This window comes from Petromyzon marinus, chromosome 41, assembly GCF_048934315.1.
Source record: "Petromyzon marinus isolate PM22_M1 ecotype Great Lakes invasive population chromosome 41, UKy_Petmar_22M1.pri1.0, whole genome shotgun sequence".
Lineage (NCBI taxonomy): Eukaryota > Metazoa > Chordata > Hyperoartia > Petromyzontiformes > Petromyzontidae > Petromyzon > Petromyzon marinus.
Window position 1 is genome coordinate 10,113,326 of NC_133707.1, and position 16,870 is coordinate 10,130,195.

Below are 16,870 nucleotides of genomic sequence, written 5' to 3' on the forward strand. Positions count from 1 at the left end.
ATAATGAGAGAATGCTGTTTGCATAGACACGTAGTGGGTTCACGTAAGAGACACGTTTATTCTATGACCACAACAGGGTAACTACATAATCGTAACAACGGGATAACTATATAGCGGTAACCACCACGGGGTAACTACATAACTGGGTCAGGTCAGTTAACGCCACTGCCTGACCCACCATGCCGAGTGTCAAGACGGAAGAACGAAGACCGGCGGGTTCCTTTCCAGTAGACAGCCCGGATCGGACCTCGGGACCTCCCTTTTATGCCCCTCAGCGTGGCCCGGCTCCGCTTCGGTCACGCCCCCTTCTAGAACTCCCTAGAAGACTCTGGGCCTTTCATCACATGTCCCTTCTGTCACCTTTGGCCCACATCCTTACCCTGTCCTGTCACGTGCCCTTGCCAGCCAATCGGGCTGCTACGTCCTCACATGCTCTCTCTCTGCCCGCCGCTAGAACCATGCCCCTTAGGAACCATTTACCATAGCATAGCGCACCCTGCTGGCAGAGAGGGCTGCTTACACTCCAGTTCTCTATAAGTAACTGGCGCTCTGCGCCGTAGTGACCCAATATACGTCACTCCACATACAAGGCTTCCAAAATCGCTAGGTCTCCGATGTGTTTTTCGGGTTATGCCTTGTGTTGTTCGGCACGATGACCGACATGGATGTAACCTGAAGAAGCTCCCGACAGTGTGGAGCGAAACATCGGACGTCGTGCCACACAACACGCATGGTGCAAGCCGACAACACGCCGGAGAGCCGTACGACGCAAGCGTGGAAACCTACGCAGTCGAAACTAAGGTTTTGGTGCCTTGGTAAAAAAAACACACGCTTTTTTTTAAGTCAATGCCGCCATCCGCAGGACTCTTCTCTTTAACTCTTGGCATCAGCAATACCCGGCACGGGCCACGGACGCGTGCAGAGAAGGCTCAGAGACAGTCCCTAAGTGACTGCCCCTGCCACCTGACCTACCCAGCCCTCTACCCATGATGTCTCACCTTCATCTCTGCACCGTGGACGCGTGCGCCGTGGGCAATAGCCACCGTAACTCAAGTTAGTTCAAAATAGGCCTTTTAACCCTTTCTGGCAATAAAACGGGTTTTAAGATGTTCATACATCAAATAGATACCTATTTCAAGGCGTCAATTCTGCATTAACCACGGATAGTTGTGGCAAAACATGCACACAAACATGCTCTGATAATATATGCTTTGTCTTTGAAACTGATTGGCCTAACACCAGAGACAGCCTTTTTCAGGGGCTTGTCTCACCAATGTTTGACCAGAGCACCCCAAAAGGCAAGAAGGTCCCATAGACATCAAAACATCCACTTCTTACATCAGAGGGTACGAGATAAGAGGGAGGTCCACACAACGGTACATCCCCTTCTCACCGTCTCCCTGTGCAGTGGATATCGCGGCGTGGTTCTGCCATCGATAGACTCGTCGAGCGTTCGGTGAATTGGAGTTGAGCGGGTGAAGCCGTGTGGTTAATTTGGCAGTAACCATCGATTTTGACGCGAGCCCGAGCGAAGTAACCCCCCCCCCCATAACTTTATCCCAGTTTCCTTGCCCCCCCCCCCAATCCTCCCACACCGTTACACCCCTTGCCGAGCCAAATTGATATAATCACCCCGTCCTCCCCCACTCCAGCCCTTGTCAGAGTGCAATTGAGAATTACGCCACTTATTTGCTACAAATCGTCGCGTTAGTCGCGGTCAAATTCTCGGAGAGAGGCCGCAAAGCCCCTGACGCGTTTTAATCGCGACAGCCATCGTTGTGGGACCGCTCAATGAGCTCTCCCTCTCTCCAAGCGAAACGGGACAATGCCATTTCCCGTTCACCTTGAACACTGGCCGTATTTGTCCTTGTTGCCATCGTCATCGTCATCATCATCATTTAGTTCTGATTTATCCACTGCTGGATGGAGGCATCTGTGCACCGATGCTGTCCTTTTTTTTTGTCGAAACCACAATTAATCCTATTATTTTTTTTACCAGGTAAGGCCCACTGAGCTGTACAGCTCTTTTCAGAAGCGACCTGGCCACAAATTATAGCTCGACGAAGCGGCTTATCGCGTGGAGATTTATAGCAGCCAAATACTCTAAACGCACGCTTATAAATGTGGGGGGAACAACCGGAGGACCTGGAGAAAATTCCACGTGACTCCGGGGAGAACATGCAGCCTCCAAATATACAGCAGGCGTAAGGGTCTGGATCGAACCCACGACCTCCTGCATACCAGGCGAGTGAGTTAACATCTCCTAGCCACCGTGGCGGCCTCGCAGCTGCACATGAGCTGACCTCGTCGCCGCTTGTCCACGGTGATCGTCCTCTTGGGGGTGTTCTCTCGCTTGGCTGCTATTCTTTCACCCGGTCTCATCCATTGTCCATTGGCCATCATTATCATTGTCGTTGTCGTCCCTTCTAGCTATCATCTGTCCAGGCCAAGCCGACTTACTTTTCCTGCCAATCAACTGGAATATATGTGTGTATGTAGAACTTATTTAGCATCATACGTAGCCAACCTTGCTCATCGAAGGTGCGGGGGAAGGACAAGAGACTAAACGCAAAAAGCAGTTCTTAAGAAATGAGTTTTCAATCTAGATTATTTAAAAGTGCACAGCTCCAGTGGCTGCGTAAGAGCGTTCCAGACAGCCGCAGAAGCACTTCTGAAAGCGTGCAATGTGGTGACCGTCTTTGGTCGATGGTTCGCCAAAAGTTTGATGGTTATCCAAATAAGTTTGTGGGTTGAAGTATGTAGGTTGCGTTCGTTCCCTGATTGCTGTCGATACATGACTGTAACCCAGCAACTTGTAGTTTGGGGTTGATGGATCACCTGGAGGGCAATGAGTTGGTGCCTGCAGGAAAGCAAGCAGGCTGACCAGCGTGGTGCTGAACAGTCAAATAACTGTCCTACAGCTCAAACGGCGCTGGGGAAGCCCTCGTTTCTGGAGTGAATTGGCACGAGAGCTGAACGTGTACGCTAACGGATGATTCCAAGTTTTTACCGCTGTCATTATTCCAAAGACACGGTAATCAAACCACTCGCATCCCGATGCTTTCAAAGAGCAGCACTCATCATCGCGCACCGCGCCGTTCGGAGCACAAGCCTGGCAGCAAGCGCGTTTGGTGGCTTGGACGGGGCAGTGCCGATGGCCGCGCAAGAACAGCGGGGAATTTTGCGCCGACCGGCAGATAAGCGAGATGCCCAGGGCACGGTGAACCCGATCACAGCGCCGACCTTGGTGAGCGAGCGCGCCAGGCCGATGGGAGCGTGCCGGGAAAGCGGCGCTTAAGGCCGTCGGACGCCAGGACGCGCGCTCGCGGTGTAGCTATGGTGACAGTAAGGAGGACAGATGGGAGTGATTAAGGAGGGGTCGGGGTTGGGGTAGTGATACGGGTAGGGGTCGGGGAAGTGATAGGGGTAGGAGGAGGGGTAGGGGAAGGGATAAGCCTGGTCGTAGTTGGTGGACCAGGCAGGGAGTAGCAGGATGATGGACTAGGCAGAAGAGATGGGGGGGTTGTTTTAAGGGGAGGAGCTGAAGCTGCAGACTGTTGTGATGGTGACGATGGTTGCTCTGTGTGCTGCAATGGGAGTTGGTCCCAGTGAAAGCGAGAGAGCAGCAGGTCGAGGGAGGCACAGGGAGGGACGGTGGAGAATGGGAGCGTACAGAGCGGGATGGGACAGAGTAGTAAGAGAAGCGAGATGAGGTGGGGCAAGACCATGGAAGGATTTCTAGGCTAGAGTGAGACATTTAAAAAGACCAGCGATAGGTCGCCGATCGTGGGATGAAGCGTGGGTGCTCTCATGTCTTCAAAGACGGACCGGTGAGCATGGCGGCAGCGTAGGCCACATACCCTTTGTCGGGGCTCTCTCGAGCTCTGTTTTGTAGAGGGCACTTCCTTCAGCAGTGGATTTAACAAATAAATGCAAAGCTTCACCTTAACCTACTTTTTTTTTCTGTCGGTCTCATCTACACATATGCCAGTGTGGAAGAGTAGGCCAAGTAGCCGCTAGAGTCGCTCTGCAGACCTCGCTGCGAAAGTGCGGTTGTGCCAACGGGCAACGCAACAACAGTGACCCGTTAGACACCCGCGCACGCAAGCACGCGCTCTCACGCACGCACGAAGCACGCACGCACGCGGGCTCGCGCAACGAACGCGACGGATTACATAACCCCGGCACGGCGTGCGTATGGTGGCCGCGGGCGGGGGTGGGGGCGCCACGTGGAGCCGACACTTCCTGGGCACGTGGCGCGGACAAGGGGGTCGGCTCGCCACGTGTGTGCACGTGGCGAGCGCACTCGAGAGTGCGGTCTGACACGTGCGCGACTCGCCACGGGTTCGCGGCCGCCGGGGGTGCACAACCTCGGCTTTCTTCTTGCCCGAGCCCAGGGCGCGGAGGTGGTGCGGCGCCCGTGATCCGGCCCCTTCGGAGGGTTAGGGGTTGGTGGACCGCGTGCAGCTTTGTGAAACTCCAAAACCTGATGGGCTGCACGGTTGCCAAGTTGGTGGCGGTACGGCAAGCGGGATTTCTGAAGTAGTCCATGCTGAGCCCTTTCAGTGTCGTCCTGTCCCGTGCATTGGCAAAGCCAGCGTCCTCCCACATACCAAACACTCGTCCATAGTCTTAGCCAAACACCCCGCTGCAGTAACCTCCTACAAAGCACTCTTGAGACTCGTAGAGCACTTCTTAAGAAGGAGCAGGCCAAATATCCCAATACTGCACAACCCCTCCTTAAAGAGCCTTTGAGACTCAGGTGAGGCTTTCCTGGATTTAAAAAAAATAATACATGGCTTAACGAATAATAATTGAACATCTCGTGACAGTGCTCATCAGATAATGTTGATTTCAAACTTGGCCTCTTGATGCCGCTAATCTGCCCGAATCTGCCGTAACGAGCCCGTCCTATACCACGTTGGGCAATTTCGAGCAGTGAGGGACGCGCGCATTCATGTATCGTTCGCGGGCTCACTTTGGGCCTCCTGCGCAGCTCCACTAAGGGTTAAATCTTGGGAGAGAGCGTTGACTCTTACATTTAAAAGAAACCTTTACAGAGTGCTTCCGTGCCAAACGATGGAGGTGATAAAAGGGATCGTAATGGAACATCCTCGGGCATTTTTGGGACGTTTATAACGTTGAGTGTCCGTACGTTTAAAAGTCGTGCCATGCCGCCGAGTTTATCCTGGCACTGGCCCCTAGTGATTAACGGCAGATTCTCATTTCACGATGGCAATCGCAAATGCGGTAGAGGTAAAAACGACTCGCGGTTATGGCCGGGAGAAATTCAAGTGCGTGTGCGGTGTGTGCAGGCGCCCGGCACTTTGCGCTGTTCTCCTAGAATGTTCGAGTTTATCAGCAGGGAGCCGTTATCCTCTTAGGTTATGAGTTCAAATCCTGGTTAGGGGTCGGCTCAGCCCCATCATCCCTCTGGAGTAGAATTAATCATGGTACCCTTTAGTGGGACGCTACCAATGTGTACTTTCCACCGCTGGCTTTGGGCCATCAGCAGAATAGAGGGTCAAATTGCTTCTTTGAGCATAGAGACGCTTATAATTGATTTTTGTTTTCCATTCCGGATTATTGTGATCTTTACATGGAAAAACTGACCACCCCCCCTCCCCCACATTATCATGGCGATCTCACATTTCCACATTACCATGGGGGTAAGGTGGAATTTCCACATAATGAGGCACGATAGCCAGAATAAATCATTTATGATTTCACACGACAATATCCTGCAATGCGACCGCCCCTGCTTGTCCCAGCACGAGGCTTGCAAACCAAAGCATTCGGCAGTCTTCGTAGGCCCGAGATTGCACGTGCGAGCAGGAGGCGGCAAACTTTGTTCCCCACTGAAGGTCTTCATAAGGTCACTTTATATGCTCGTGTGACAATGCAGCGCTAATGAGCTTACAGGCTATTAAATCGTAAATGGCCCGTTAATCCCGGGGTTGGGACATGGGCGTGCCGCGTCGCGCCGCTCGGCTGGAGAGGAAGTGGCCGCGCGATGAGCAAACGCCTCTCCCGCCGCGGTCTGCCAGGGTCGCGCGATTACGCGAAGGGGAAATTTGTTTCTCTTCGGCGGCGGCCGCGTTTCCAGCGTGTGGCGGGGGGAAGGAAGGCGGCGGTGGGAGGGGGATGGCGGAAATCTTCAGCAGGATTCGTGGTCCTTACCCTGTTGACGACTTGCGGTGCTGTAACTTACGCCGTCGCTCTTTTATAAACCCACTTATGTTTTTTAATTAATTGCAAGGCAATGCTTTTTTTCTCTGGTAAATCAGCCCCGTGCATGGGCAGGTGCTACCGATGTTTAGCCTCACATCACAGTGGTTTTACCCCAATTTAGATTCAGGACAGACCATCGCACATACTGGTGGTCACATTCATAGATTACTACATCGCAGGTTTTGTGAGAGAATGCGATGGCTTCAAGAGGCCTTCATTCAGCAGTGGATTGACCATGGCTTATGATGGTGATGATGAACACATAATTTCTGAGCAATTCCTCCTCTGTGTGCCATGGAGAGTTGGCACAGTGGTTAGCGCATTGCACAGTGACCCCACCAACCTGAGTTCAGAATCAGAATATGTATTTATACTAGACGAATCCGATGAGCTATAAAGCTCGTTTTCACAGATGTCCAGTAGGGGCAGGTAAGAACGTTACAACAACAAACAGCACACAACAACAACACGTGATTGTCGTGCAAATTACAAATTACCATAATGCGTACAAATAAAACTAAACCATCCCCATTCTCAATTAAATTTTCAGCAAACGGCTAACACGTGGTGGCGTGTGATATCTCAAATGGTCCCGTGTACCCTCTTCGCCAGCACATCACTGACCAGAACGGTGAAGTATGGTCAAACAACCCCCATTGCTCGAACAGTATCGGGTGGCCTTCATCCAGCATTACAATGATAGAGTGATATATTTGTAAATGCACAGGAGGTGTACATCGGGGTCCTAGGAATTCGAGCAACTTGTAAGTTCGGCATAGACTGTATTGGAAATCCCTTGTAGCTGCGTTCACACGGAGGAGTTTTTCTGCCACGCTTGGTAGTAGGATGGAGGATGATGGAGGAGGGCTGGGCACCGAGGCGGACGTTGGGGTGGCACCCAGAGATCGGCGATCGGAAGAAGAATGACCTCGAGCCAGAAGGGGGGGGTGGGAGACCGTCGGTTGCGGACGTCACAACTGCCAAGCTTTTCAATTTGAGCTTTAGGAAAGAATGTGAGAGCAGCGGGTTTAAATTATTCCTGAATCGGCTAATTACACCACTGGCAGTACTGATGTGCTCTGTTTGAGAATTTATATTATGCATTTATCCACGAAAGTCTCACTGGGCTTCGAGACTAATTCCTTTTGGAGCATTTCGCCAAGTGGGAGCAAAGCAGAGTACCTAGAAGAAAATTAAAAACCCACGAGTGCAAGGGGGAGAACTCTCAAGCACAATGCGGATCGGTCAGACATCTGATTACTTTCCTTATAAATACATTTTTAAAAGACAATTTGCTTTGGCTTTTTATTTTAATCGAAGTCTGGTTCCTCAAACAATATATCTTCAAGTTATACGTGATCACTTGCAATAAAATCAGTGCAGTCATCATCACTGTGAGATGGAGGCCCAACCCAAGCCGTTGCAATCTCCCGCAGTCCTGCGATGCAACGGTCCATTTATCGCCCATGCATGAGCCTACTTCATTGGCTCTGTCTCCACGGGAGGGGACATCCTCTCAGGCACGTTTCCTCATGTTGGCTGCCACTCCACCATAAGCCTCGTCCCTTCTCGTGACGCTCAAAACAGCCTTGGTCCTCAGTACCTGCAGTCCCATCTGGCCCCCGCACCTTGCGCTCCTCGAGCCAGGCCCTGCGAGCTCAACCTAGAATGTTTCATTCCACGCTGGGCGGTAGTAGGTAGGGCCTTCTCGAGCGTGGACCCTAAGATGTGGAACTCTTCCCCGCCGGCCCTCAGATTGGCCTCCGAGAACCAAACAGTTCAGGAAACTCTGGAAGACCCACGATTTTCAATTAACCTTTTCCCTGAGTATGTCCTCTCATTTTGATACTTTATGTCTTGAATTTCCTACCAGACAGTCTCGTCCCTTCACCTGATGAAGGCCGCTTGTGTTGTGGCCGAAACGTCGTGAGAATATTATTGTGTTATTTTATTTTATCAATTTATTATTTTATTCTCATTCTACGTGACTTTACCGAAAGAACCAAAGAAGATTTATGTCTTGATTTTATAGGCAGGACTATGTTCGTTTAATTCATCCTGTAAAGTATTGCGATTCCCTCTTTAGTGGGGGTGAGTTTTTACAAAAAAAAATTGAATGAATGTATCCTGCCCAAGTCCACTTGCTCCTAATTAACCCTTTTCCATTCCGAGACATCTGCAAGTTGCAGGGTGGGTATCCCAATCACCACTGAATCTCGGAACGCGCGAGCGGTTCAGCGTTCATTTTATTTCGAGAGGCGCATAGTGCCGTTGTTTTTAAAGACACTGTACTCACCGCAGACACATGTAGGGAAGCGACCGCACTCTGATAGCTGGTGCCAAACTCTGCCTCACGCCCTCCCGCGTGGCTTTGCAGGAGCGTCAATGAAGTTATTTTAGGTACGTCATCGGAACGGAATCGGAAGAAAAAAAGCTGGCGACGTACGCGTGCGTCATCGGAATTGGAAGGGGTTAACAGTCACCATGATATCTCTACACCACCTCATGTTCTCCGAAAATCCACGTGCCCTTCTTTGTGTCTCTCAATGTAATTCCCAGCGCGTCGTCCTCCGTCCCCATGCTCCTTTGCACACTCTTCCTATGAGTGCATTGTACTCGTTGCAATGAATAGGATGTATCCCTTGACGTCCATTATGCGCGTAATTATTGTAGAGCGTTGTGAGATGCAGTTGCACGAAATGCCGCGAAATAAAACTGAAGTTATTGTTGTTAGGACTAATGATGGTGTCGGCGCAATGGCAAGACGTTGCACCCGAATGTAGCCGTGTTCGCAGATGAGAAAATAGCATCGTGGGGTGGAACGCAGAGCGTTTTATACATCCCGCACAGGGGAGTGTAAACACAGCAGGCTTAAAGAAGCGCATTTCGTAAATAGTTTATTAAAAAAAAAATTCTAAGCCAGAGAAATTAAGGAAATGAAATGCCCACGCAGTCTAAACATTGATGGCTTTGTTTGTAAAAGCCAGTGTGTGCAACAGCTGTATTCGCGTAAACCTGGGTTGGCTCCGAATGTCATAAATGTGCTTTGTGTGGTCCTCTATTAAAGTGAAATTCCCAAACGGTCATTCCTTCTCTTTTTAACCGAAACGGAATTGGCTTAATGCTCGCTGAAGCATATTGCTCCGGAGGGATTGTGAAATTGACTTGACGCTGTCCTGCAAAACCGTTTTAATATCCCCTCTGAGCGGAACGCCCAGTGGCACACACACAGAGCGGCTATCCTTGACAAATGTAAAGCTCCGATTAAAAAAATATATATATTTAGAATACCACACGGTACAGTTTGGATTAATAGATAATCTAAATGCGACCCTCGTCTCAAGATGCAGTATAGTAGAACCCCTCTTAACGACGGTAATTGATTCCACGAAACCGGTCGTTAGGTGATTTGGTCGTTAAGCGAGTCTAGGAAATACTGTACACGTTAGAGGCTTAATTCGTTCCGGTAGGATCGAAAGTCACCCTTTTTCACCCAAGCGTACTTTATAATATTTGAATGGATACGAATATATAAAGATACTAACAACATTATAAACATGTGGTCGTTAAGAGGGGTTCTACTCTACACTATACACTACTATACACTACACTACTATACACTACACTATACACAACTATACACTACACTATACACTACTATACACTACACTACTATACACTACACTACTATACACGACTATACACTACACTATACACTACAAGACACTACACTACTATACACTACTAGACACTACACTACTATACACTACACTATACACTACACTACTATACACTACTAGACACTACACTACTATACACTACACTATACACTACACTGCTATACACTACTAGACACTACACTACTATACACTATTCTATACACTACACTATACACTACTATACACTACACTACTATACACTACACTATTATACACTACACTACTATACACTACACTATACACTACGCTGCTATACACTTCACATTGGGCTCTATGGAGGCCCGTCGTTCAGCGATTAGTCGTTAACAGGGGTGGCACGTTAAGAGGGGTTCTACTATACACGACTATACACTACTAGACACTACACTAATATACACTACACTATACACAGCTATACACTACGCTGCTATACACGACTATACGCTAGATTAGTCGTTAACAGGGGTGTCACGTTAAGAGGGGTTCTGTTGTATAGAACAAATGCAGCCCAAGGAAATTGAGGTGAATCGGGGAATCTTTACTTAGACTGGAGGAATCCAATGAGCTACGAGAGGGAGCTCTGGAGAGCTCCTCCACAGGGTAGTTTGGCCTTCCCGCCCACGCTCGCGAGACATCTTGAAAGAGATGGGAGTCCCCACACTTTCCCCCACCAAATGCGACCTGTTGATTGACCGCGTGGTACACCCCCATTTATCACGCTGGGTGGACAGACGTGATGGGGGGGGGGCATTTGAGAAATTTGCCCCATTGTTTTAACTGGAGAGAAGGCTGTATATCCTGTATAATGTGTACATATATACATACACACGATACTATATATTTAATCATTTAAAAGGTTGGTCATGTGTCGAGAAGAGGAAGGTCTGGAACCTGGATTGAACTGGGGTAAGGGGTCGACTGCTGATGGTCACAGGGAGGGAGTTCTTGCCTGTGTATGAGGGTCATGGAGCGCCAAGGTTGGCGAGATGTTAACTACCTCGCCTGGTATGCAGGAGGTCGTGGGTTCGATCCCGTACCCTGACGCCTGCTACTGCTGCTGCTGTATATTTGGAGTTTGCGCATCTCTCTCCCCGTGGTCGCGTGGATTTTTTGCCTCCTCCGGTTTTCCCCTCCACATTTCGAATCGACATCACGCGTTCAGAGTATTTTGGCTGCTGCTGTAGATTTCCACGGGATAAGCTACTTTTGGTGAGCTGTCATTTGTGACCAGGTCGCTTTTGAAAAGTATCTTTAAAGCTCAGTGGGCCTTACCTAGTAATATAAAAAAATGGTTTCGCATAAAAAAGTGTAGTTTATAGTTTTAGTTTCAAGGCCCAAAACATCAAGCGGCCAGCAATAAACAGTACTTTTCAAAGTGTAATAGAGACGAGTTAATGTGATCCTGGAACTGAGGAAACTTTTTATAAGAGCATGGGAAAAGAGACGATTGGAGGGAATTACAAACGGAGCAGTGCAAGGGAAGAAGCAGAGAGAGAAGTGTAGGGGCCTGATGTGTGGTGGTTGAGTGAGTGGGTGAGTGAGTGGGTGAGCGAGTGGGTGAGTGAGTGGGTGAGCGAGTGGGTGAGTGAGTGGGTGAGTGAGTGGGTGAGTGAGTGGGTGAGCGAGTGGGTGAGCGAGCGGGTGAGCGAGCGGGTGAGCGAGCGGGCGAGCGAGCGGGCGGGCGAGCGGGCGGGCGAGCGGGCGGGCGAGTGGGCGAGCGAGTGGGCGAGCGAGTGGGCGAGCGAGTGGGCGAGCGAGTGGGTGAGTGAGTTGTAATGACCTGCAAGGGTGGTGGTTGAACACGGTGCGGATACGACTAAACGGCCGGTGTCTTTGTACCCTGAGTCCTCAATATGGGACGGGGAATCGACGAGTGAAGTACACGGACACAGTCACCACGGTTGTAGCCATAGAAGAGTTATAAGGAGGCGACTGACCGATGGTGAGTGAGTGACCGGAGTGAATCAGGTGAGGGCCGGTGAAAAGAGTTTCATATTTCTCATCAGATTTCTCCAGTCTAAATAAAGATTCTGATTCTGTCAATGAACCCGACGTGGGGAGCGGTGGTGCAGCGGTTAGCGCTACGCTGCGCGGCCAACACCGGTGACGATTATTTGAACCGGGCGTGGGCCTCCCCTAGGTCGACTCAGCCTCAAATGAGTACCTGGTGCGGTGTGTAAACATCGTCACTAGGGAGACAAAGGTGGTCGGCCGTGGTGCTGGCCACCCACCCGTCGTGTACCATTCCGCCCTTCATAGGTGCTCGCTAACAGCACTTGCCCCTAAAGTCTGTTAAGGCTATACGGGGGATCTTTGTCTTTGGGGAGTGATAGTGTAGCTGTTAGCACGCTGCGCTACGAACCCGGCGACCCGAGTTCAATTCCCACTCATGGCCAACACCAGTGACGATTATCTGAACCGGTCCTGGGCCTCCCCTAGGTCGACTCAGCCTCAAATGAGTACCTGGTGCGGTGTGCAAACATCACTACTTTGGAGACAAAGGCGGCCGGGTCTGGTGCTGACCACCCACCCCCTCCTGTGCCGTGCCGGCCTTCATAAGGTGCTCGCTAACAGCACTTGCCCCAAAAGTCTGTTAAGGCTATGCGGGTGATCTTTGTCTTTGTGCGCGCAGGACCACGGCATCCCGACGGACATGGGCTACGCTGTGGCGCCGCACCACTCGGGCGTCTACCCCGTGCACACGCAGCTGTACGAGGCGTGGAAGAGCGTGTGGAACATCCGCGTGACGAGCACAGAGGAGTACCCGCACCTCAAGCCCGCGCGCTTCCGCCGTGGGTTCATCCACCGCGGGATCAAGGTGAGCGGGCGCCGGCTAACGACCACCGTGCTGTGAATCCGGTAGCGACCCTGGGTTCGATTACCCGGCGACGGACGACACTGGTGGCGAGCGATGGCGTTTTGGGCCGTTTGATTTAAGGCCGGGAAGAAGCCGACCAGTGAGCTATGGTGGGGGGGCTCTTTTTTCACAGGTTTTCCAGCCACAAGCTCGGATTGGCGGCGGCGGAAAACGACAGAGGAAGTTTAAATTGGTAGATACATGAAGCCGTCGCGCGTGCAACTCGAACGAAACAACAGAGTGATAGAGAAGAGTAAAACACGAAACGGACTCGCAGCAATAGTAAACATTTTTAGTATATTCGTGGTTCTTTTGGTAAAGTCACGTAGAAGGGAAACAATAAAATAATAAAAATATAAAACAATACAATTCTCACGACGTTTCGACTGCAACACAAGCAATCATCATCAGGTGTGAAAACCACAGCAATTTTTTTTTATAAAAGTGGCGGTTTTTTTAAATGTTTTTTTTGCTGTGGTTTTCACACCTAATGATGATTGCTTGTGTTGCAGTCGAAACGTCGTGAGAATTTTATTGTTTTATATTTTTATTATTTTATTGTTTCCCTTCTATGTGACTTTACCGAAAGAACCAAGAATATGAATCCCTGCAGTCACGAAAGCTTTCAATCAAATTTTTTACTATACTTGCAAATTCGCTGTTGTCAAATCAGAGTTGCAAATGTGACGGTAGTTGACATCCAGCGTGAGTTGTCGAGCTTTCGTTGATGGTAACTCCTCGAATCGACAAACGGGGACACAAGGGGATTCCAAACGGTGTGGGTGCTGCAACATCAACCGGTCTTGCCTCCTCCTCCTGCCCCCCCTCCTCCTTTCCTTACCCTCCCGCCCCCAGCCCTTCAACAGTCTGCACTGACCAGCTTGGTGAAGTATGGTTAAACAAGCCCCCGGGTGCGTCGTGGTTAGCGCACGATGCTACGGACCCGGTGGCCTGAGTTTGATGCTCAGCCGCAGCTGCTGTATTTACAATTGGACTTCTTTGCCCCGGTTAACGCCTTTGATCACCGTGTCGGGTATTGAAGAGGGGGAATCCCTAATGGCAACACAGCTTTTCACTGGAGCTACGGGCATTTTGAGCTCTTGCCTCCATTGCCGGTGCGGGATGAACGGGAAGAATTGGAACCGTTGCGTAAAAAAATACGTCGAAGGATACACGGTGCAGCTATTCCCTCGTTTATTCATGAACTCGCCATCCGCGATGTTGGCTCTCTGCGAATCGCATCTGGAACTCTGCTGTCTATGTAGGAGGAGTCACGATATCACAACGATCATCATCATCATCGCCATCATCATCGCCGTCATCACCATTGTCATCACCATTGTCATCATCGTTACTATATCCTTCTATTGCGCAGCATCATTATAATTTTAAGTGAGTTAAGTTACAAACTTTTACTTAATATTTGAATACAAATTTGTTTTTAATTTATGTTTATTATAACCAATTTGTATATTTTTACGTTATGATTTTTTCATGTATTTAATAGCTTGTTTAGGTATTTATTTAAGGTAATTCATTAAAATATATATGTATTCGTAGGCCAATATCATCATCCGCGAAATTTTCTATTCGCAAGCATCTTCAGAACGTATCCCTCGGGAAAGACGAGGGTTATACGGCATCAATATTCAAATAAATGTTCCTCTATAACTACAGAATGAGAAACTGGGTCAAAGTGTTGAGGATCATTTTTTGTAAAACCCATATACTTTTAGCTGTTCAACACGATATTAGTCATGTGTTTCTGTGTATACCGAGTGCCAGCACAGCTAAAACTATTTAATTTCCTTTTAAAATCGAAGCATATGTAAACTAAAAGTCTTATTATGTCCAGTCTCTGGCTCCCAGCAGGGGGGCTACACGCTGGCCAGAGTGCGTGTGTATTTGCGCGCGTATATTTATATGTGTGTGCGCGTGTCTGTTTATGCGTGTCTCTTTCTCTGTGTGTGCATGTTTGTGTGCACGCGCGTGTCTTTGTGTCTCTCCCTATCTTTATGTGTGCACGGGTCTCTGGGTCTTTGTGTGTGTGTATACAAGTGTGGGTCGCGGTAGTGTCGTGGTTTGCGCGACCCGGGTTTGATTCCCACTCACGGCGAACAACAGTGACGATTATCTTAACCGGTCCGAGGCCTCCCCAAGGTCGACTCAGCCTCAAATGAGTACCTGGTGCGATGTGTAAACATCGCCACTGGGGAGACAAAGGAGCACCGGCCTTCATAGGTGCTCGCTCACAGCACTTGCCCCAACAGTCTGTTAAGGCTATTCGGAGAAATCTGTATTTTTGTGTACACAAGTAAGAGCTGCCACAAAGTGGTTTGCTTACTGCACTACGAACCTGGGTTCCGATTTCTAGCTCCTGCTACAATCGGTAGCAAGTGATGCCTGAGCAGGTCCTGGACATCACCTAGCTTAGTTCAGCCTTAAATAAGTGCCTGGTGTGGTATTGTAAACATCTGCATCGTCGTTATGGTCTGAGAGGGGTCCTGGCCACACCTGCTGGCCATGAAGTGGTGCTCACTAACAGCACTTGCTCCAACAACCGATACAACTACACGGGGATGTTTGCCGTTGTATCTTTTGTTTTGTGGGGAGCGTGAGTGGTAGTGTAGCGGTGAGCATACGAGTGGAATGGAGCACGGTGTGTTTAGCGCGAGCGTGCGCGCGTGTGCGCATGTGTGCGTGTGTGTGCCGCATTCGTTAACAAAATGACCGGGGAAAAATGTGGCTCAGTGAAATCCCCAATCTGGCAACACTCTCAAGCACAGGGTATAATTACACAAATTATAGATGTGCTAGCTTTCTGTTTCCTTAGTTATATTTAATGACAATCAAGTAAACATTTCATATCTGTATATAGAAAAAAAAGCTTTTCTCCAGAATATTCTGGGCCGTTTTGAACAACAAAAATTGAAAGTCAAGCAACCGAGCTGCGTATTTAGGTGGCGGAAATTCCACAGTCATATGGCTGAGTCTCGTGTTACCCCATAGGATAACCACAGCGAGCGCTCCGCAAAGTGGTACTTATATCATCTTATAATGTTTTCATGAAATTCCACGGACAGTATGCGAATGTGCCCTCTCTCAGTAGGGCTCAGTTTGAATTTTTCTTCAGACAGGGACACACACTGCTTGGGTGGCCTTCTGCAACAACGAGTGAGACGCATGTATTTGTACGTACGTATGTTGAACTGATTTTCGCACCGTACTTAGCCGACCGTGCTAATCGGAGGTGCGAAACGCTTCGAGTCTGGTGCAGGGATCGTCGTCGCTATCAGTCAAAAATGTCCCCCATAGCCAAAGTAGGCCGAAGCAGGCACAGGGACCCATCGAGAGGAGGAGGGAGGAGGAGGAGCAGGAGGTAATGGGCTGGATGGTTAAACATCCAAATCCGTTTAAAATTCTACCCGAGGACTTGCACCTCTACAGATGCTGGGCTGCAGGACGCACGTGGGAATTGGGATCCACAAGGTTGAGTTGGAAGGCATTTGTGATGAGGATGAATATTGAGAGTTATGTAAGTCATGTGTGTCTGTGTGTGTGGGGAGCGGTAGTGCAGTGCACATGGCCAACAGATTATCTGGACTGGTCGACTCAGCCTCAAATGAGTTCCTGGTGTGGTGTGTCGTAAAACATCACCACCCACCCCCTCATTTGCCTTGCCGAGCCTTCATAGGTGCTCGCTAAAAGCAGGGACTGGTAGTTGTGCGGTTAGCTCACTGCACAATGAACCCAGCAGCCAAAGTTCAATTCCCGGCCATGGCTAAGATCAGTGGCGAATATTGGGCCCCCACTAGGTTAGCTCAGCCTTAAATGAGTACCTGATGTGGGCGTGGTGCTGGCCACACTGTCCTCTCGTGTGCAGTGCCAGCCTTCGAACGTGCCCGTTAACCTCACTTGCCCCGATAGTCTGTGTAGGCTATACAGGGAATCTTTGTCTTTGCATGTACTTTCAGTATCTGTGTTATGAATAGGTTTGTTTGATCAATTTTTTAATCGTGTATAATATTTTAAAATCTGGAATATTCCCTGGTGACTTTACAACCCAAGCTCTCTTTGCCGTTGG

General features: G+C 49.4%; 1 protein-coding gene across 1 annotated transcript in view; it reads left to right on the forward strand.

The window, feature by feature from the left end:
* The window catches only part of LOC116951028 (bifunctional heparan sulfate N-deacetylase/N-sulfotransferase 2-like), an 82,429-nt gene that overhangs the window by 22,727 nt on the left and 42,832 nt on the right, over positions 1-16,870 (forward strand). Inside the window, exon 5 of the mRNA XM_076073378.1 lies at positions 12,562-12,747. Within this exon, the coding sequence (XP_075929493.1) occupies positions 12,562-12,747 (186 nt within the window). The remainder of the gene's footprint in view (positions 1-12,561; positions 12,748-16,870) is intronic.